At 46.8% G+C, this 21,057-nt stretch overlaps 1 protein-coding gene across 4 annotated transcripts in view; it reads right to left on the reverse strand.

Moving 5' to 3' along the window:
- HEG1 (heart development protein with EGF like domains 1) overlaps positions 1-21,057 on the reverse strand; it is a 49,693-nt gene that overhangs the window by 11,830 nt on the left and 16,806 nt on the right. For 2 of the 4 annotated variants that reach the window (XM_027723604.2, XM_039381927.1), the window contains exons 2-17: positions 18,433-18,711; positions 17,214-17,444; positions 16,560-16,844; positions 15,755-15,943; positions 14,961-15,263; positions 14,227-14,517; positions 13,372-13,704; positions 12,178-12,483; positions 11,149-11,469; positions 10,139-10,438; positions 9,310-9,651; positions 6,993-8,354; positions 4,612-4,731; positions 2,893-2,987; positions 1,539-1,597; positions 955-1,115 (exon numbers count right to left, since the gene is read on the reverse strand). In XM_027723604.2, coding sequence (XP_027579405.2) covers positions 955-1,115; positions 1,539-1,597; positions 2,893-2,987; positions 4,612-4,731; positions 6,993-8,354; positions 9,310-9,651; positions 10,139-10,438; positions 11,149-11,469; positions 12,178-12,483; positions 13,372-13,704; positions 14,227-14,517; positions 14,961-15,263; positions 15,755-15,943; positions 16,560-16,844; positions 17,214-17,444; positions 18,433-18,711 — 4,977 coding nt within the window. The remainder of the gene's footprint in view (positions 1-954; positions 1,116-1,538; positions 1,598-2,892; positions 2,988-4,611; positions 4,732-6,992; positions 8,355-9,309; positions 9,652-10,138; positions 10,439-11,148; positions 11,470-12,177; positions 12,484-13,371; positions 13,705-14,226; positions 14,518-14,960; positions 15,264-15,754; positions 15,944-16,559; positions 16,845-17,213; positions 17,445-18,432; positions 18,712-21,057) is intronic. The other 2 variants (XM_027723606.2, XM_027723605.2) reach the window with 2 other exon arrangements.

The following is a 21,057-nucleotide window of genomic DNA, read 5'->3' on the forward strand; positions in this document are numbered from 1 at the left end:
GGTAATGTGTAGGTATAATCTGAGTGGGTCTAGCAAACAATTTAATGCAATCCATGGTGCGGTGTGGCTTTAAAATATAGCACATTACAATAAAAGCACACTAAACTTCTCATATTCATGTTTACTTTGCCAAAACGATACAAGGAGTTTCCCTCTACAGCCAGGCTAAACACTGTCACCCTTCATCCTCAAAGCCAAACCTCGAAGCCTTGAACCCCAAAGTCACAAAGCTCCACGTGCAGCAGTTTCTGTGCAGGAGACCATCTTTCAAGGGTGCTCACTCCATGCATCCTGAGGTACCTCTCAAAGCTAAATCTCCTCTATCAGTCCCACAGGAAGTGAGAACCAGAGCCACAAACAGCAACCGGGTCCACCTGAGAAGATCACGCACAACACTGGTGTCCTTCTCCACATCTTTCTGTGCTGCATCCACGTTCCCCTTTAGCAGGTAGAGGATTCAGTACAGACATCAAAAGGTCTTAATTGTGAACCATCTTTACACCCCGCAACACTGAAATTGGGCAGGCAGGAGAGACGAGCTCCCTGTGCAGCCTCCAGCAGCTCTAATCGACTTCACTGGAGGGGTTTTGTTTCTTGGCTTTCACACCATTTCTCAGCTCCCAGCCATGTGGGTGGAATTAAGACTTATGCTTTTTTGATCTGGCTGGGCCCAGTGTCACATCCCAGAGATGAAAGGCTGCCCTACAATGCCTCTAATCCGGTGCTGTGTGATGTTTTCACAGAGACGCAGATTTCTCACACATGTGGCAAAGATAAGGCTCGGTATCTGGGTCCCTTTTGTACTGTGAGGTTCTTAAGATGACTCCCATTTAAATAAGATAAAATGATTCATAGGGGCTTTTCCAAATGCCAAATCTTTCTCCCTCTGTTATAAAAGAAGCCAAACAAAACATCCCTTTCTCCTCCTGTCATAGTTCTCCAGATGCTGTTTACCTCTGTGGAGTGGTTTCAGGTTGGAGATGAATTGGCAGGCTTCGGTGGGGGATTTGCAAGCTCGAATGTAGCTTTTCACGCTGCTGATAACATCGTAGAAAGTCACGTTGGATGCTAAAGAGAACGTGGATTGCACTGAAACATGCACAATATTTGCCTCCCTAACAGAAAACAAAACAAAACAGCCCTGAGTATCATGGGTAATTCTGATGTCATCATTAGCACCTTATACATAGGACTCTGATTAACATAAGCCATGTTTATCACAGACACAGCATTACATGCATTGTAACAGACCTTAAAAACAGGAAAAAACTACACACAGAGAAGAAAATTTGGAGCTGGAAGGGATGCTGGTAGCTCACTTTGGAACCAGCCATAAATCCCTCCTGGGAAGCTCCCAAGCCTGTCCCAATGCTGCTCAGGCCAGGAGAACCAGGCAAGATGGTCAGGCATTCCTCATTCCACTGCCAGGACAGACTGTATCAAGCCCAGCACCAACTCAAAATGGAGAATGTGGATCTCAAGCTGAACATCCCAAATGCTCAAGTTTCTCATTCTTCCCCTGGTAGCCTTAGTCTTACCTGCTTGCCTTAACAGTGGAGTGGTGGTACCCCGGCAAGCCTGACAGCGATGCATTGAGCTGCAAGGAAGGGAAGGAGAGAGCAGTTGTTAGTGCCCCAGAAGATTATGGAGGGAGGCAGCCCAGTGGGACATAGCATGGAATGGTCCTCCTGCTGGGTCATTGACTCTATCCCCTGTGCTTGCCAGACGTACCTGCTGAGACCATGGGGGCTCTGTACATCCCAGCAGTTCATTTGCTCTATAAGAAAGATGCACTGCCCTGTTGCCAGTAAGAGATGGACAAAGTCACTATCGTGCAGCCTTGGACAAGAACAAAGACTTGGGGATTTTGACATGAGCATCTGCCTGAGGCCCCACTGGGCAGTGACCACAAAGGCCAAGGACGAGCCAGATGTCAGCAGGGAGACAGTACCGTGCAAGGCTGATCTCAAAGCAGCATCTCAGAGACTGAACATCTTCCAAGGAGCCTCCCTGACCCTGGATCTGTGCAGTTGTTTGTATTTACTCCCCAGCACAAGTTGTGTGGGCAGCATCAAGGTGACTCCCCCCAACTCCTCCCTCATTTGGCAGCATCTCCAAATCACCTATTCCAAAGAGCTGGAATAAAGTGCAGCCAGTCCAGGAACTGCTAACAGGATGAACTTCTGCATGCAATGAACTGGATAAAAAATGTACAGAGATGTACCTATCCGCAGCCCAGGGGTCTTTTTGGAGCAACTGATGGCTCAGCCTATGGGGCAGCCAACAGCTCATCCGATGCTTGTGCTCAACTGACTGAGGGTCACACGGCTACAATCAAATGGCTGAAAAACTCCACCCAGAGGAAGGTATGTTTGGGTGGGTGCTGCTGCTGGGCTTCATCCCACAGCGTTTGGTTGAGAGCAAGGTGGCTGCAGCACAACCTGCTCCAGCATCCATGAGGTTTACTAATGAATGGTGGGGCCCAGAGTTACTGTTTTAATGTTTGACCTCGGAGGAGCACTGATGCCCTTTTGAGATCTGGAAAAAACAATGAAGCCAGAAGACAGTAGGAGAGGATGGAGGCTACTAAAGCATGTATCCACCACTTCAGGAAAAGGGATTCAGGATTTTCCAGGCAGATATGCTGCCTTAAGCCCCATAGGAGCCAGGTTTCTCCACTGCTGTCTTGACAGCTGGGGCAGGGCAGAGGAGAGAAGCATGATGGGTTTAAAAGAGTACATTCACCAGTCCTACTTACACCAGACTAGGGTAGTTCAATGATTGAAAAGGTTAAACCCATGCTGCAGACTCATGGCTTCCCATGACAACCATAAGAGGAGCAAAAGGAACTTGTCCCACCAGCACTGCCAAATGCCCAGCAAGGACACTCACCACGGCCAGGATCTCGCTCTCAACGTGGAAGAGCTCTGCATACTTCCCATGGGTGATATTAGGTTTCAGGGGGACCTGGCCAATAAATATTCTCACTGAAAAGGAAAACAAGACAAGTTAGTTGGAACACATGTCTCTGTGCCGCATGTAGATGTGGTTTCATCTGCCTTACGTGAGAGGTTGTTTGTATGGAAAATCTCTTTACACAGCAAACAGAAAACTCGCGTCTGAGAATCATTGCCCCAGTAAAGCAGAGTCACAGCCTTGGGTTTTTTCCCAAGTGTTGTTGCAATGTTCCCAGAGTCCCAGTCAAATTCCAGAGCTTAATGCTGCTGAACAGCCAGCATTTCATTGCAGTGTTCATACATTTCATATAGGAACACAGACTAATTTAAAAGGATTCCTGAACACAGAGAGAAATTGATAAAATTAGTAACAAGACAACAAGTTACAGGTACCAAAGCTATTTATGATAATTTGGGGTAAACACGTCAAATCTCTTACCCCTCCCTGCAATGGAAGGAAAGCAAACCAGCAAGTCAAAATAAAGCATCGTAGAAAGGACATTTTTATTTTTCAAACTGTTGGAGAGAATGAGCAATAACATTTGAAAAGAGGTCCAAAAGATGCATTTTTCTGTGCTTAGATTCATATTTGATTCACGGCAGCAGAATGCAATAATCTGAGTTGTCCAGACTTGGAGAGATAATACCCCTAAATCTTGTATTAAGTGTCATGAGATACTCAGTGGAAATGAGAACTCAGAGCTCCAGCTTTATGTTCCACCAGAAAAACAAATACGGTTGCAGATAACATTATAATTCTTTCCCATTTTTTTTCCATCCACGGAGCCTATCTTCACCACAAATTTTATATCAGACAGCTTTAATATAACAACTCTGGACAAAAAATAAAATGAGAATCACCTTCACAGTAGTTATATAATCTGCCTGTATCCCATTTCAAGGCATAATCAAAACAACTCTCTAAATTAGAAGCTGACACATTCCAACTCGAAGAAATGTTTCAAAACACTCTTCAGGGACACCTCACCCATGTTTCCCTAGCAAAATTTCCATGCCTCTAATCCTTTTTGATTAAGGGTCAGAAGAAAATCTGTCAAAACAAATTCCCCTATACAATGGGACATTGTAAATCCTTGAGAGTCCGCTAATAGAAAGGAGGGGATCAGAACCTGAGTTCCAACTAATAACTGTGCTTCTAAGAAAATGCTAAAGGTATGAAATAAGACCTTGATCTTATAAAGACTTTCACGGCTGCTTAATTTTCCGCACATGGCTGATCCCACTGAAGCCAGGTTACACAATAGCCCTGCTCACTTCTCCCAAGCCAAGTGCTGTCACCGAAGTTTGCAAGGCTGGGAGCTACAATAAGTTGCTGAATGCTTTTTGGGGGGTTGTAAAACACATTGGGAACAGAAGGGACACGTCTGTCCTTACTAACAAGCCTGAGCCCACTGCTCCATTGCTGCATTTTCAAGAATCCCTCAGCTATCTCTGCGCCTGCTCCCCGGGCAGCTCAACACAACAGGCATCAGACACCATACTCGGGTAAACAGTAAAAGGCTCTGACAAAAGTGGTGGCTGGAAGGAACATTAAGCTCCTGAACTAGTCTGAGCCCAAGTTAATTTATTTTAGAAGATTACAGATAATTATTTCCATCTTGTCCTCCCCTGGTTTTTCATTTTGTTTTCTTACCTAAATTGCACTTTCCTTTTTCCATTTCATATCCAAGAGGACACTGACAGATATAGGAGCCATGGGTGTTGTTGCAGGTGGCCAGCGCAGGACAAGGATTGGAAAGACATTTATCCACATCTACAAAAGCAGAAAAAAATCCCAGGTTACAGTTACTGAATCATAAAAATCATCAACTTTTGGGCTAAAAAAGATCAGCTCGGCTCTCCTTCTGTGACTCCCTGAGCATTATCAGATGCTTCATTGCATCATTTGCACTTACTATTTACCCTGTTTCTAATTATTCTGTTGGAGCTGAAAGAATAAATATAAGCCACTTGAATATTTATTCAAAAGCCCCTGAGGTCCAATGTGGATCCATGTTAATATGAACACTCAGCTTGTTTACAGCACTGCTCATCAGAAGATCTCAGAGTTCTTTTTGAAGACAAACAACCCACCGGTTATTGATGGAGAAACCAAAGAATGAACCTCAAGAGCCACAGCTAGACATGGGAGCACAGGCTGCTTCACCAAGTCCTGCCCTTTTCATCCAAGCCCTGTTTCTGTGATCCAAAGCTAGTGCTTGAACACTGATACAGGCTGTAGATTACCCAGTTACGGTGGAGGCAGCCCTGGCTGCTATCACCTCTTTTTCCAGGGCTCCTCCATGCCACCCTGGGGATGGACACAGCAGTGATACCTGTCTGTGCCACCACTCATAATGCCCTTTCTGCTGGGTGAGCAAGGGCTTGGGGAGCAGAGACCACTGTGATATATGGCGTATCAGGGGATTAATGACCGTAGTCTCAGATCATTCACAGATCAGACAACTTAAACTGCAAATTCTGGAGAAGATATCCAATACTTCCCTTCAAAAAAAAAAAAAAAAGATGTCCTGGTCAAACAGGCTCTTGCTGTGCATGTCACTCACATGAGCACCAACACGTGTCACACACGCGTGCAAGGGCAGACCACAGGCAGGGCTGTGCACTTGTCAGCAACAAGGTGCTACAAGACAAACAAGACAGTTTACACAGCACTCATACCTATTTTGTGGCTGCTGTTGAGCACTGCAACAGAGGCAAGAAAGACTGAGTCTGTGGTTAAAGCATGAGGCACAAGAGCAAAACCCACGTGTCCATTTCTGACGGCACCGCGGTACACCACGGTATCACACAGGCTCTGCAGACCAGCACTTCAAAGCCAACCTCTGCGGTGGGAAACACCATTCGATGTAATCTCATGCCTCAACTAGCCTGGCACAGCTACCTCAGCATCAGCAAGAGGCCATTTAGTGTCTCTAATCTAAGCAGCCAGAAATGAGTGGGTGTGTTTTAAAACAATGGTTTTCACTTGGCCATCCTTCAGTTTGTGCTTTGTACATTTTTTTTTGCAGGGACTAGGGCAGCTCTTCTCTCGTGGTAGTGAGTGCCCATGAACAAAGCACCATGTCCAAGGCAGTAGAAGGATCTTTTGTATTCTGACAAATGGCAAATCTCGGTATTCAAGGGAAAGAATAATTTGGCAAAAGCATGAATCCGTTGCTAAAAAGGATACACTACCTTAATTTTTCAATTAAAAAAAAATTCATTCCCCTCCAGTGACTTTTTTTTTCATGAAGCCATAGCTATAATTAAAACCAATCAGCCTGATAAATAACCTTTAAATACTTAATTACTGGATGGTATATATATTATTGTCAGTATTTTACTCAGATTAATGCCTTTAGTGCACACAATATGCTACAGCAGCATGAAGGCCAGGCTCTGAACTTGAAACACATAGCCAATTTCCATTCATATAAAACTTCAGTAAATGTATTTACTTGAGAAGATAAGGAGGTTGGCAGTGGTAATAAATGATTATAATGACACACTGAGCAAGACTATGGTACATAGTCTACCAGGAGAAGCAATGGGCTCTTGAGTATGAGATTATTTAGTGAGATGGGGAGAAAACAACCATAAGTTGTAATAACAGAAGCAGTTCCAACACAAATACCAAGTGCTGGCCAACTGTATTTTCTCATTAATAAGATAGATATTAATTGATATCAATTGATATTGCTGACTTATCATCAAATACAAAATGCGTCCTATGCTTACCTGGAAGGCCAGCCAGCTTTATTTTCTCAAAACTGTCAAATTTCAGCTTAACCTCTCTATCATAAAAGTTCACCAAAGTGCTCACCCTTATTCCAGCAGTTCAACTTGATTGCTAAACCCTTAGCTTAAAAATACCAACATGGAGACAGAGTTCTTGCCCTCAAACCCTGCTGACAACAGACATGTCATACATACGTACACAACCCTTTGATGATGCTTAAAATTGGGACCCAGGTGTTCCCGCCCTCCTCGTCCCTGCCCCACCATTGATGAGTGTGCCATTATACACATTACCTGTTGCTGGAGATGATGTCCTCAGCCCCGCCGTGCTACTGGATGGAGGAACACTGGTTGGTTTGGTAGCAGCCAAAGTAGTTGCAATTCTCACAGTGGTCTTGATGGTTGGAGTGGTTTCAGAAGGACTTGTAACAGGGATGTTTTCCTCGGTGACTTTACCAGGCTTTGCAGTGGTGGGATCCACAGCTTCTGTCCTTTCACCAGTGGTATACATGTGCTTAGTGGCAGTGGGTGTTTGAGCTCTGTGGTCCTTTGTGGTGGTAGCTTCACCTGGGGTTGGCCGGCGACTGGCCGGTGTTGTCAGTACAGGAGGTTTGACAGTGGTCAGTGCCACTGCGGGGACAATGTTGCTGTGGTTTGTTGCACTTGGTGAGGGACTAAGGGCTGTTGGACCAGCCCGTGGAGCAAGACTGGCTGTGGTGAGCAGTGGTGTTGCCTTCTCAGAGCTGCCCTCCTGGGTGGTGGCAGTTCTAGGCAAGGCAGTCTCTGTTACTGTGACAGGAGTGGACACAGACACAGTGTGTCCACCAAGCAGCTCCATAGGTGCCGTAGGGAGAGGAGACACGGTGGAGTTGAAGGTGGTACTGTTTTGGGGCTGGTGTGTGACACTGTGCTTGTTGGTCTCTCTGGGTGAGCTCCCAGCCGTGGCAGCTGTGGAGGGCACCTGCCTGACCACCGTTGTAGCTACAGTGATGCTTGCTTGATCATTGTCATTGGACTTCGAGATGGGTGAGGGTGATGAAAACAGAGGCAATAAAGATGCTAATGAATAAGATGGGGAGAGCAATGAGGAAGTGGGCAAGGAGGATGACAAAGCCTGCAGAGGGGGTGAAGATGCCATCACAGAGGACAAGTGTGGCTCAGGTGATTCTGACGGTGTGAACAGATGACTTGGTGGTGGCGTTGATGACAGCGAGTGATGCAGCGATGACAGTGAGGAAGACACTGGAAATGCTGATGAAGATAGAGATGATCTGTTAGTGACCAACAAATCAGAGTCAGTGTTGAAGACAGTTGTATTTTCTATGCTGCCTGTAGAAGCAGAAGTCGACAGTTTGGAAGAGTGTACCAGTAGTGGCTCTGTAGATGGTTCAACAAAACTGCTATCACTCGATGCATTGGTCCACCTGTCCCGAGACACAGAAGATTTTGATGCATCAGAAGGGCTGGAAATTTCAGAAAAAAAGGTGGAACTTTCTGAGGAGTCAGCAGAGGTGCTGTTATTGGAGATAGACAGGAGGGTCCTTTCTCCTCCTCTGGTATATGTGGTTGAAATGTATGTGCCATCCGTATGAGAAACAGAGGTCCTTTTCTCAGTGGCATCAATGCTACTGACTGGCTGATGGCTACCTGAAAAGTCTGGAGTAAAAGGACAAAATATATTAGAAAGACAGAGTAATATGAAAGTAATTTGATGTTGTATTAAAACCAGTTGTTAAATACAGATGATGTTCTTGTCTGTGAACTGGTCCATGCTCTTCTAAAAATTTGGAGCGCCATCCAAGCATGGGTATGGAATTACGGGTCTTGTGCACTCTTTAATTGGTTCTAAAATGGGGAGCCCTGACAGACACAAGGCTCCAGTGAAACGTGTAGGTTTCCAAAACACTGTTCTTCACGTATTGCTTTTCTAAAGTGATTGAGCACTTAACATTCCATGATATTTGTTGCAAGCTAAGCAGGAAAACCCATCTGTTCTCTTTATCACTCGTAATTTAAAAAACTCATAACCTCTTCCTTTTATCCTCCATTCCCATCTACAGAATATCCATCTTCTTCAATTTGTTTTTAGACACAGTGAACTTATGCCTCTGCAAGATGAAATTATTACATTATGCTAATTTCCAGCTTATCATAAACTCATTGATTCAAAACTTTGCAGTTAGGAAATCCTAAATGAATAGCACATCCGCCTGCAAAAAATTCAGATTATTTAGCATAAAAGGTAAAGTCAATCCCATAATACAAATGTACAGCCATCTCTAAAAAAAAATAAGGTATTGAAAATTTGGTTTAATTTCACAATTGACTTAGGTCATCATGAAACACTTCTGAAAGCATCATCCAAAAGAGACTGGTTAGGATGCAAAAAAAGTAATGCAATCATCAAAAAAGGAGGGTTCATGATTTCACTTCTGGAACAGTTTCCCATCTATGTGTGTTCGGGCTTTGAGTCCTTTGATGAAAATAACCCCCTGAGTGAACTCACAGGTGGCATTGCATGTAGTAATGAATAAGAATTTTATGTACAACATAGATAAAAACAGGAAAACATGAATTCCCCCAAAATGTACAGCAGGGGACATCAACTTACTTGTGAGATCATTTTGGAAAGAAGAGTAAGTGGGTATCTTGGAAGAACGTACAAAGACAGTCTCTGTTGCAAGGTCTGTGAAGTCCCTACTGTTGGCAGAGGTGTTGGCTGTCCCACCATGTTCCACTGATGTTGGCTTAGCTGGTCCTGGAGAGCTGGCAGCTTTGGCATAGGAAGAAGATCTCTCCATGCCACCAGCCAAAGTGCCATCCATTGCGGAGTGCAGTATCCTCTCTTCACCACCGGCAGACGTGGATGAACTGTACACAGGATCAGTGACGGGGCTGGACACCCTTTCCTCAGCACTTGAGTTGCTTAGGGAGTGATGGCTGCTGCTAATGGCTGGAACAGGATCAAAAAGCAGGCATCTTGTGAGCTCTACAATAATTCTGTTTGGAAATGCAGATTAATAAAATTGCACAGATAAACACAGATTAAAAACATATGAAGTAGATCTCACATATCTATCTATCTTAAATGTGGATTTGACACAAAAAGGCTATTCCAAAAAACAGGACTAAATCCAGAGGGACAACTAGTACCATTAGAGTCATAATAGTATATTTATGTTATTTATAATTATCACTCCAACCCAGACAAGCAGTTGATGTGTCCTACAGCGACAAGCTACGTCTCATTCTTGAGGCCTTTCCTGCTGAGCATCAACAGCTGCGGATATACAACACTAATGGGCAGAACCACCACCATTTATAAATCCTACCCATGACACCTGCAACAGCTGTGACAGGTGCTAGTGGTCATATCAACACCATGGAGGAGGGGAAGGGAGCAGCAGTCAAACACTATCCCAGAGTTCAGAAAAACTCACTGGAAGGTTCACCAGCAGCTGAGAAGTAGGTGAAGACCCTGGATGAGATGGTGACCTTGGGCTCTGGGTACCCTGCTTGGCCAGATGGCATGTGTCTCACCCCAGGCCAAGCTGTGGAGGATGGGAGGGGGCCAATGCGGGTCCCCCCAGCTGTGTCCAGGTGAGATGTGAGGCTTTCTGCCTCTGTGCTCCACATGCTGTGGCTAGCTGCAGCTTGAGATGTCCCCTCCCTGTGGCTGGAGAGTGTGGTCGAGATGTACGTGGTCTCAGTAGGAACACCAGAAACTCTTCTGCCTCTCCCTGAAATTGCAAAGCACAGATATACATACATATATATATACACACATTGTGTATTAATAATACCTTTGAGGCCTCTACCAGTAGTCAAATCTGAATATTTCAACCCCCACAGCAGAGGTGACACTTGGTGATGAACATCACTTATTTGCTAAGGGGGATTCCCAGATTGTCTGTACTTTTCCTTTTTTTCCCCTTTACACCAGAAAAATAGAACAGATTGGGGTGCATGGTTTTTCTGAAGGACAATCATGGCAGGGAGGTAGAACATGGTCTTGAATGTCCTGCAGAAAATTCCCTTGGGCAGACCAGTGAATTTCAAACCATTCTCTTGTGTGACCCTGGCAGCAGAGCTGAGGCTGAAACATACAATAACTGGGATATAAGGAAAGGCAAAAGGTCTACCAGTCCTCCACCACATCTCGTGCCAGGCTCCCCAGGTTTCAGGCTGAGGCCGAGGCTCCATGGCAGCCTTCACAAGTGGCCCAGAAGAGCTGCCTGGCTGTCCAGCTCCTGACACAAGGAGCTCTGCCTCAAGTGCCATGAGGTGAGTAACTCACCAACCGTGCAGTGCTCAGATGCCCTTCACTATAAACCAGGCTTACTAAAACTGCAAATATAGTTTAAAGCTAGAAAAGGAAGGTTGGGAGCTTGGGAAGCAGGTGAGGAGGAGGGATGTCCTCCACAGCAAACTGGGAAATCACAAGACCCACCTGAAGCACTTGGTGAAGGAGAAGGCACTGAGATGCTGGGAGAAAATGCAGGCAGCAGCTTTGTTGGAAGCTCACTGAGTCCAGCATCACCCTGTGAAACGTCACTCTGCTTCCCAGGCTCTTCTGCTGATGAGGACAGCAGAAGGACCACGTCCAAGGTGCTGGTGCGGGGTGGAGTGGGAGCAGAACTCCCTGCTGCACTGGATGCTCCATGGGTGTCCAACACGGGCACAACACTCCTCTCCTGACCAGTGGTGATTATCCCTGCACTGGGTGTACTGGTGAGAGGCAGGTGTCCTCCCGTTGCTGAGGTCCCTTCTGCTGAGAAAGGGCAAAGCAAAATGGATTTATGCGCTCTAAGCTATGAACAGGCAGGTGTGCTCTCTTCCACCACTGCCCTCAGGCTGACGGCACAGATAGAACGTGTCAGAAGATCCAAACCTGAAGAAAACACTAATTGTGAAGACACAACCCCTTTCTGTGCAAGGAGGTGCTGCTCACAGGAAGACACCCTGAAGAGGGTACTAGAAACAAGTCATGGGAGCACTTTTGGGTCTGCTTCCCTTCAGTACTGCTCCCGGTGCCGCAGTCCCACCATGGGCACCACGTGCCCACACTGCCACCTCAGCACCCGCAATGAGCAAGGTGAGATTATGCAGCACCCAAATTCCTGATACTCAGAACAAAGCATGGCAGGCTTGTATGGGATCAGTATATACTGCCTTTGCACCCCAGGATGGGAGTCAGGAATGACTGGTGCTGCTTCTGCTTGTATAAACAAAGCCAATGGGGCAGACTTGAAATTGTGCTGTCTCTGAAAACACAGCAAATCTCAAGGCCAGACTGCTCTGGAGTAAGGCTGGGTTTTTCTGGTGACTAAATATAAGAAACTTCCATTTTTCCCTGGAAGTTGAAATTTTCATCCATAACGTCCAACACCACTGTCCAGCACATTCTAGCATATCCTCACTTCTCCACAGAAGTCTAATGTCTACAGGCAGAAGCCCCACAGACGTGGCCAGAGCTCACCTGGGGAAGCACTTTCCGAAGCAGATGGTGAGCCTGTGAGCAATGGATTCGTGGACGTCACGGTGGCACCTCTGTCTCCACCACCTGGGGTTCCCAAAGAAGACTGGGAATGGCCTGGAGAGCTGATGTTTTCGGTACCAGTGGTGGACATCTCGGTCGTTTGGGCCAGCCTGGTGCTGGCTGGCAGAGACCTTAACGTCCTCCCTCCACTCTTGGTGCCTGTTCCGGAAACGGAGGTGCCAGTGGTGGGGAAATTGGTTCTCTCTGTTGACAGGATGCTGAATGACACATGGCTGCTTCCAGGAACTAAAATGTGATAAAGAAACAATTTACATTTTTACACATATGAAACTATAAATAAAACTGAACTTTCTTTCAGTAACACCCAGAGGCAGCAAGTACAAACACAAGTAGAAAATATGAGAAGATGTCAATCCAGAGAAAACAGGAAATTTCCAAATACATAAATCCTTCCTAGAAAAATTTGTCTTCTAAAAAACATAGTTTTATGCTGAGAAAAGTGCTATTATATAAAAACTGTTGACATACTAATGCCATACACTCGATTTTACCATTATGTGCCTGAGTGCACTCCATGCTGCTAGAACAAATATCATGACAACCCAGAAAAGCCTGGCAATCAGTTCAGACAAGGTACTATGCTGAGAAGTCTGAAGAAATAGTATCAGGGCGATCAGACCCTTCAGCACCACAGTATGAAGGACCAAAAGCAGCATGAAGGACCTCAGAGATCACATTCAAAGCTGCCCTAAATTTGTTGAGCTGGTTCAATTTCTGGGAAGCAGCACGGTCCAAGAGGCAAGACAGAAGGTAGGAACTGAAATCTGATCGCCAAGACTGCAGGGACATGATCTAATCCTCACTTGCTTAGTTCTCTTGCCTATAACACGGAGATAGCAACTGGAGATATTAAAAGAGGATTGCTATTTGAACGTTAATTATTTTTCTTGGCGTGATGGAACTTTCCACACATGTGCCCCTTCTGTAAAAAAATTTAAACCACATATTTTTAGTCAAGCAAGAGCTGAAATATTTCAGACGCAAAAATCACACTGCATCCTTCCAAACAGTATATTATGCACAGTAGAAAAGAGTCGGGCAAGTGCAAGCTGCAGTAACAATCCTCCTTTGGCTTATAAGAAAAATGGTATTTCCTTTCTAATGTGAGCTCACCTGGGGAAGGGTCTTCCGAAGGAGAGTGAGAGTGTGTTAGGGAAGAGTCTACCACCCGCTCGGTGAAATCCGTCATTTGTATGGACCCGTGAACTCTGTAGGTCTCTCTCACAGGAGATGTGGACAAGGATCGGATTGTGCCCAAGGCCCTGTACGTGCCACTGCTGGACGTGGAGACTTCTGCTGCCCACCGGCTGCTGCCCGTGGCAGACCTCGGGGTCCTCCCACCCCTGCTGCTGCCCGTGGCTGAAATGGAATCGCTGGTGGGTGAGGAAAGGAGGGGGTTTTTCTCTGCCATTGAGCTGTTAACTGGTCGTTGGCTGCTTCTGACACCTAAGATACAATAAACCAGGGTTTGATTTATGCATACAGAGCTATATACATTTGAGTGACTGTTTGCATGGTGTGCATTTCTAAACTGTCCATTGAGTTGCTCTGAGAAGAGGTGAATCTCTCAAGTTCAAGCCACATGTGCCTTACTAAAAGCCATGAAAATCAAAAACCCATGTCCTACAGACCAGCCTGCATGGCAGACATAGCATGAGACGACAGCTGCAAATCCCCAGCAAGTGTCTCTGGCATGGTAAAAGTGTGTGCATGTATTTCTAACTGATGCTCTTCCCAGCACAGGAGTTTCATTAGCAATAAGAACGTTGATGTTTTTCACTTTCTCACCCAAAAGCTGAGATCCACTCTCCCCCTTCCCACCCACCCCGCTGCCAGCCCTGTGCAGACAGTAATAAAAACATCCATGTATCCAATAGTGACTGATGGCTGTATCCAAAGAAAAACAGTGCAGGGATGTGAAGTCTCATCCAGCCCCAAGGCAGACAGCTTTCAGACCAACAGATTTACCTCTGGACGTACTTTCAGAGCTTGTGAGCAAAGGATCCCCGGGGGGGGCTGGGAGATCAGTAGCTTCCCGTGAGCTGTTGGGACGATGTGTCCCAGTCCCTAAGGAGGAGGAGGTCACCCCCAAAGAGCTTGTGGGGCCGGTGCTGGTGGCAGAGCCTCTTGTCAGCCCAGCTATGTGGCCATTTGCAGTCCCCACTGCCACGCCAGGAACGTCAGCACCATGTGTGCCTGAGTGCAGCGTCGCCTCTTCTGCAGCTGGGACACTCTTGGGTTTGTAACTGCTGCTAAAGGCTGAAAAAGGAGAAAAGAAATACAAAACTGCATACACACAAATGAAAACTCCTGGGTAGTTTTCATCCCTATCTACTTCATCTACTACCCCTCACCTCCTTTCATCTACTGTCAGTAGATGTAGACAACATATGTGTGAATATTCAATACGGAAATATTTAATACTGGGAAATCATTAAGATGGGGAAAAAATGGTCTCTAAATAGGAACTGCTGAAGTTGTTGCTAGCAAAATTTCACTGAAAGTTTTCAAGGAAAATCTATCCTCCCCTTCCAACAGGAATAATATTTATCCATACTTTCATTTCTGTGAAATGTTTTTAAATGTACAGAATGTGCCAAACACAATATTATTCCTCCTTTCTTTAAAGTAAAAAGGATGTATTTTGTTAATAATAAATCTTTAAATAACGTTCTGAGATATACAGCTATATCAGAACTCACTTGTGGAAGTGTTTTGTGAAGCAGGTGGCAAGCCTGTGAGCAAGGGGTCTGTGACACCTCTGCCATCACCGTCCTGGGCACCCATAGACATCCCAGGGGTCTGGGCTGAAGAGCTGATGATTTCAGTGCCAGAGGTGGAAATCTCTGCCACACTGACCAGCCCAGTGCTGGCTGGCAGAGACCTTAACGTCCTCCCTCCACCCTTGGTGGCTGTTGTGGAAATGGAGGTACTGGTGGCAGGGAAATCCGAAGCTCTCCTCTCCGTGGCTGAGTTGCTGGATGGCTGGTAGCTGCTTCCAACGGCTACAGTACAATAAAAAAACTGGATTTATACATATGAAATTATAAACAGATGGATCCATTTTCTTCCCAGATGCTTACAGCACACATACAGATATTAAGCATGGGAAGTTTTCAATCTGGACAAAGTGCTCTTTTGGAAAGGCATGAATCCCCTCACCGCAGGAAGACCTTGCACAAAACTCAGGGCTTGCTGCCAGGCTTCACGAGAGCAGGGTGGCTCAGGCAGCAGAAAACCCCATGGGAAAAGGACTGCAGAGACTTGCCTTTAAATCCCACCTCTGCTCTAAGACTGGTGGAAGTCAGCCCAGGCTCTCTTAGTGGTTTTTCTGTGGCTTGAAAACTGCATCAAACAGCAAAGGGAGGAAACTTGAGTGCAGCCACATTGCCATATGAGCCTGCAGTTCACTACACATCCCAGGGCTTAATGGGAAAAATATTTAAGGAAGCACAAAAGAGGGTAAAAGAACAAACTGTAGACTAACTGAGCTCACCTGTGGCAGTGCTTTCCAAAGCTGGGAGAGAAGGGACAAGTTGGTGCTCCGTGGAAGGCCCAGGGAAACGTCCCTGTGCCAGGGCCACTGAGGAGGGCACAGAGGCCAGGGGCTGAGCTGTGAAGCCAGGTGCTGTCCTTTGGATACCAGATTTCTTCTTTTCTGCAGCCCTGGTGCTGCTCCCAACAGCTGTGGCAGAGGGAAGGGACATGTCACTGTGAGAACCCCAGAGATGTGCTTGCCCTGGGCACAGGATAAGGACTCAGCAACACAGGTCTTCAGTAAGTTCACGTGGAGTGGGGCAAAGTCTGTTTTTGAGAGCTCCAGAAGTCGGCTGCTGCAGAGCAAGCGAGGGGAAGCCAATTTGTTAAGTACAGGCATCTCACCCTGTCTAGCTGAGGGCAAACCCACTCGGTGTGGCCATAAGTGTGGGTTCCCAACCTCCTGTCCCACTCCAGCACCACTCGGGTGGGAGATACAGCTCAGGTGGGGCTGGGAGCTGCCCTGGCTCTGCAGTTGGCACTGGACCAGTGGAGATATTTCACAGCTGCAGACACCCACCCTGCAGAAAACACTGTGATAAGGTCCAAAGAACCTTTTTTTAAGTGGAAAATGCTGGGGGTTTGGATCAAATTATTTTTTCCACTGCTTTTTCCTGCTTTCAGCAGGGAATTTCAGCTAACCATCCAAATAATAAAAAACAGAGCACACGCAAAACAGAGCATCTTCTCTGTTTCAAGAAAGCAAAAGCTATAAAAAGGCTTTTTAAATCTATAAAACAAAGCTGTGGGCCAGCAGAGCTCACCTCTGAAAGCGCTGTCAGTGGCAGGCGATGCTGTGAGCAAAGGGCTTGTGGAGTTCCCTGTGACACCCCTGAGGTGTAGCATGACCTGGTCTGCACCAGTCTGGGTACTTGAAGCTCGGGGGGAGGATTGGGGCTGTCTCAGGGAGCCACGGAGGGCAGTGCCGGGGCTGGTTCCCCCACTGCTCCCGGAGGGGCTGGGTGAAGTGGCTGCAGTGTCCACGGGGGAGCTGCTGGACAGTTCTGTGCCCACCCAGCTGCTCGCCAGTCGAGAGGGGCTGTCAGTGCCTGCAAGAGAACAGGGGAAAGCAAATGAGAGCCCAGAGATGGGCTTAGCTGCCCACCCAGCATCCCCTGCTGTTACCCTCCACCTGCCTCGCAGACCACAGGCCCTTGTCTGCACTATGCTCACAGTAACTTTGTGTTTCGGAGCTGCACCAAGTAATTTATATTTTTCCATGCCAGGAGAAGTCATATGGGTACTTCTCTCTGCCCTCATGCATGAAGCAAGTCAGAAAACTGCCCTGAGCAAATAGTGGAGAGCTGGATCCACAAAGCTCTGTGATGCTTAACCAATGCCTAGTTGCTCAACAGCACCTTTTTCCCCAGTGTTGGAACACTTGCTCAGTGTTCTCAGGCTGAACTGGGATGGCTCACCTGGGTGATGAGATTCTGAAGATGAAGGTAGCAGCACTGTCCTCATCGTGTTGTTAAACCCCAACATGTTCCAGACCCCACGGTGCCCACCCTGTGTCCCCTCAGCCGAATCAGTGCTGACAGTTTTCAAGCCTGGTGGTGTCCTTTCAGCAGCTGCAGGGCTGTTGGGAAAAGCCAGAGCCCTCTTGCCTCTCTCCTGGCTGCCTACAGCATGGTGATGGCTTCCAGCATCTGGAAAGAAACACAGAGAGGGTCATGTTCCCCTTGAAAAATTATTTCGTCTTGGCTGGGTGGCAGCAGCATCACCTGCAGTGGTACCCAGCCCTACCCTGCAATAGGTAGGGTCACAGCTGCATCCCTCTGTTTAACAGAGCACAGTTTAACTACAAGAGGAATTGGCGGGAACAGAGGGTTTCTGCCACCAAAAATTAATGGCATTTCAAACTTTGTCTTCATTTGTGAATGGTAAAAGAAACACTTTTTTTTTTTTTTAAAGACATTAAAAATGCAGAAAGCAGTAAGGAGCTGATGCCAGGACAGCCAGCAGCTGGCAGCCTGGGCATGCCAGCTCCACATTTTAGTCTCTAAAAAAAAAAAAAAAAAAGAAGGAATTAAAAAAATTAAAGGAAACCTCTATGCTCACATCTCAGACATGTATTTCAGACGGAGACATTAAGAAAAAAAAAACTGAGGTGAGGACAGGATGATCAGCACAGACTTATTCTGCTGCTGTGGGAAACAGGCTTTGATTTAAGTGCATGCTCAGAAGAGTACATTGGTTTACTTATGGCTGAAGATTATGAACAAGCCCAAAGGGAAGTGTTCACTTGCAGGATTTCCATGTGAAGACCTCAGCTACAAATCATGACAGAGTTGGTCAGGCATCCTTAACTCGGGCTCTTATAACCTGGGTTGGGTTTGTGATGGGGTTAAGCTCCTCCGGGGAAGGAGGTGTGGGAATGCCCAGGGGTCTCTGCTCTGCGCTCTGTGGATGGGCAGGACTCTGTGGGTACTGCTGGGTGGTGAAAAACAGTGGCAGCTCTTGAGAATCATCTTTGTTGTAATGTTAAACAAAAAAAAATCAGCTTTCCTGAGACTGGATTTCTTCCAAAAGTCTGCATTTGTAGCCGTGGGGCAGGAACACCTCCTAACCCACTGGTTATGCTCAGTCCATGGGCTGGGCACAGCAAACCAGGACCCTCCCATCAATAAAACTCACCAGGAGGATGGCTGTGGGTGGGCAGGTGGGTTGCTGTCCCAGCAGATGGGTTGTCTGGGGGTCCTGCTCCCGGTGGGGTGACATCCCCATTGCCAGCCAGAGGACCAATGTGCCCCATGACCTTGCTCCCCGCTGGCACCGCTCCGTGCTTGGCAGGAAGTGATGCCCACTCCCTGCTCCCAGCCAGCATCGTCACCAGCTCCACACTGTCCACCAGAGCACCAGGAGTCCTTATCCCTGTGTTTGAACTTCTTCCCTCCTGATAGCTGCTTTCAATGACTAAAAGGAAAAACAAGAAAAGAATTTAGATCCCATCAGCACTGGCTGTGCAGGCTCGGCTCACTGCAGTAACACCAAGGCCAAGCTCTGAGCTCATTTACTTACACGACAGAAAAAATTTGCATCATCAAAGCAGAGACCTGACATTTAGTTTTGGATTTACACCCGTGGAAATTAGATTGGTCTGTGGGATCAAATGCCGAAACCCACCTTTGTGCACAAGATTAATTCAATTCAGCACCCTCATACTTTTTTTTGTGTGTGTGTGTTAGGAGAAATAAGCCTTTAAAGAAGCCAAAAGAAAAGTCTGAAACAAATAACTGATGGAGATAGGCACAGTGTAGAGTCCATGGGAAGAGTATGTAGGCCTCCTGAGCTGATGGGCAGCTGGAGCCCAGCACAGCCCACGTGCCCCATCCTGAGTGTAAGATGGGAGAGGAGAGGGATCCAGATCTCTATCCGCAATGAGCACTTGGCTGGTGTTTGTTTCACACCTGACCTCGAATTCCATCACCTGCAGAGAGCTGGTGGGAAGCTGGCTGAGAAATGTAGGGGAGTCAGGAGGGTCGGCATAACCCATCCAGACACCACAAGGGACCAGGGACAGAAGAGATCAGTGCATGGTGGGGATTATACTGCCCATCCAGACACTGAAGCATCCCAAGGTGATGGACATTTTGGCATATCTGACAGTAATGTCTATCAGAATATGAGAAACAAGGCGAAGTTTGTGCATCTACATGTCCATTTTCTGTGAGCAAACATGGCCATAGCCCCTACTCACCCTGCATAGACCTTGTTTCAGTCTACTCTCTTGCTCCTGCTACAAGGCTGCTCCAAATCCCCACCACTCCCATCATTCATAGTAATTTTCCTTTTTCAATAGAAAATGAAGAAAACACATTTATGGAATAAATGTTGGTTCCCAAGCCAGCATTGCCCTTTAGCTTTGCTAGCTCTTCCTCTGCCTCCAGTTGCTCCCCACCATGGTGATGTCTAACGGCAGCAACCTCCTCCCCTCTCTGCACAAGTTTCTTCTGCATTTCTACTATCAGCTCTATCTCATGGACCCAAAAATTACTTCTCACAGGGGCATTAACAGGCATTACATGCTTTAAGGGATCTTCCAAAGTACACAGGTAGCTGTGTGCATCCCTGGAATACAAACATATTCCCCAAATAAGTCCTCAGAAAGGACTGAAGACATTACTTGATAGCCAACTTCTCATCTCAGTCATTAACACTGACTGCCAGCAGCAGCAGCAGCAGCAGCAGCAGCAGCAGCAGCAGCAGGACTTGGTGCAGTAGCTGTAGCTTCAGCCTGGGGTCTGTCATCCAGCCTGGAGCTGAGCAACTAGTAACAGCTGTTCTGAGTGGTTCCTGTGAGATTTGCTGGAGGAATTGGGGTTTCCAGCCTGTGGTACCACCTAGGGCTGTGTGAGGATTCCCCTGCACATCAATCACACAAAAACCAGCAGCCACCATCTATTTTACAGCCCTGAGACTTGACTGGCACTGCAGCCTCAGATGATCTCCAAAGCCCACAACAAGTCAAAGCAAGTCCAAATCTGAAACAACAAGATCCCAATTTTGTCCATCTTCCTTATAACCAAAACACAGCCCCTGGGCTAAAGTAGCACAATGCACACTTTTCTTACTGAGTAGGCAGAATGGGAGCCTGGCTAAGAAAGCTGCAGTTTTGGGAGGGGAACTCTCCCCACTTTGCAGTTCAGAGATAGACCAGGCTATGGGACTTGTCCTGCATGTCATGTGCATGGCATCAACAGGGCTATGGATGATACACAAGCAGCAGCTAAAGGCACCATCTCTGCCCAAAAGCTCTGATGTTGAAGGCTAAGCTTTGCATCTGTTTTTGGCCTCGGAGCATTTTCTATAAAAAAATTGTATCTCAGAGAAACACCGGTGGGACACCTCTCCCTTGTCTTGTATGTCCCCTTTGGAGCTGCTGCACCTGCCATGACTGAAGTGGTAATTTTCGAAACGCTGTCCTCTATCCATCTGCAATAGCTCCAGTGGGAACTCACCAAAAAGAAAGAGGTGTACGTGGGACAGTCTGTATTTCATCCTGGAAGTCTGAGAACCAAGAGGGCCAAGGAGAGAAGAGCTGTAGTGGAGCAGAGCCACTGGGGTACCAAGTAGCCAAGCAGCTGCTGCCACCCAGAGCCCGCTGTGAGCCACCTCCTGTCCCATGAAACAACCTTCTTGTCCTCCCGATCTTGACAAAGGGATGCAAAGTGGCAGGGGACACTTGCTATGTTCATCTGCAAGCCAATACCCAGCCTGTAATTGTAGCCCACAAGTCCATTTATAGCAGCCCTGAAAATT

This window comes from Pipra filicauda, unplaced genomic scaffold (assembly GCF_003945595.2).
Source record: "Pipra filicauda isolate LSUMZ 115617 unplaced genomic scaffold, ASM394559v2 scaffold10_size6260569_pilon, whole genome shotgun sequence".
NCBI lineage: Eukaryota > Metazoa > Chordata > Aves > Passeriformes > Pipridae > Pipra > Pipra filicauda.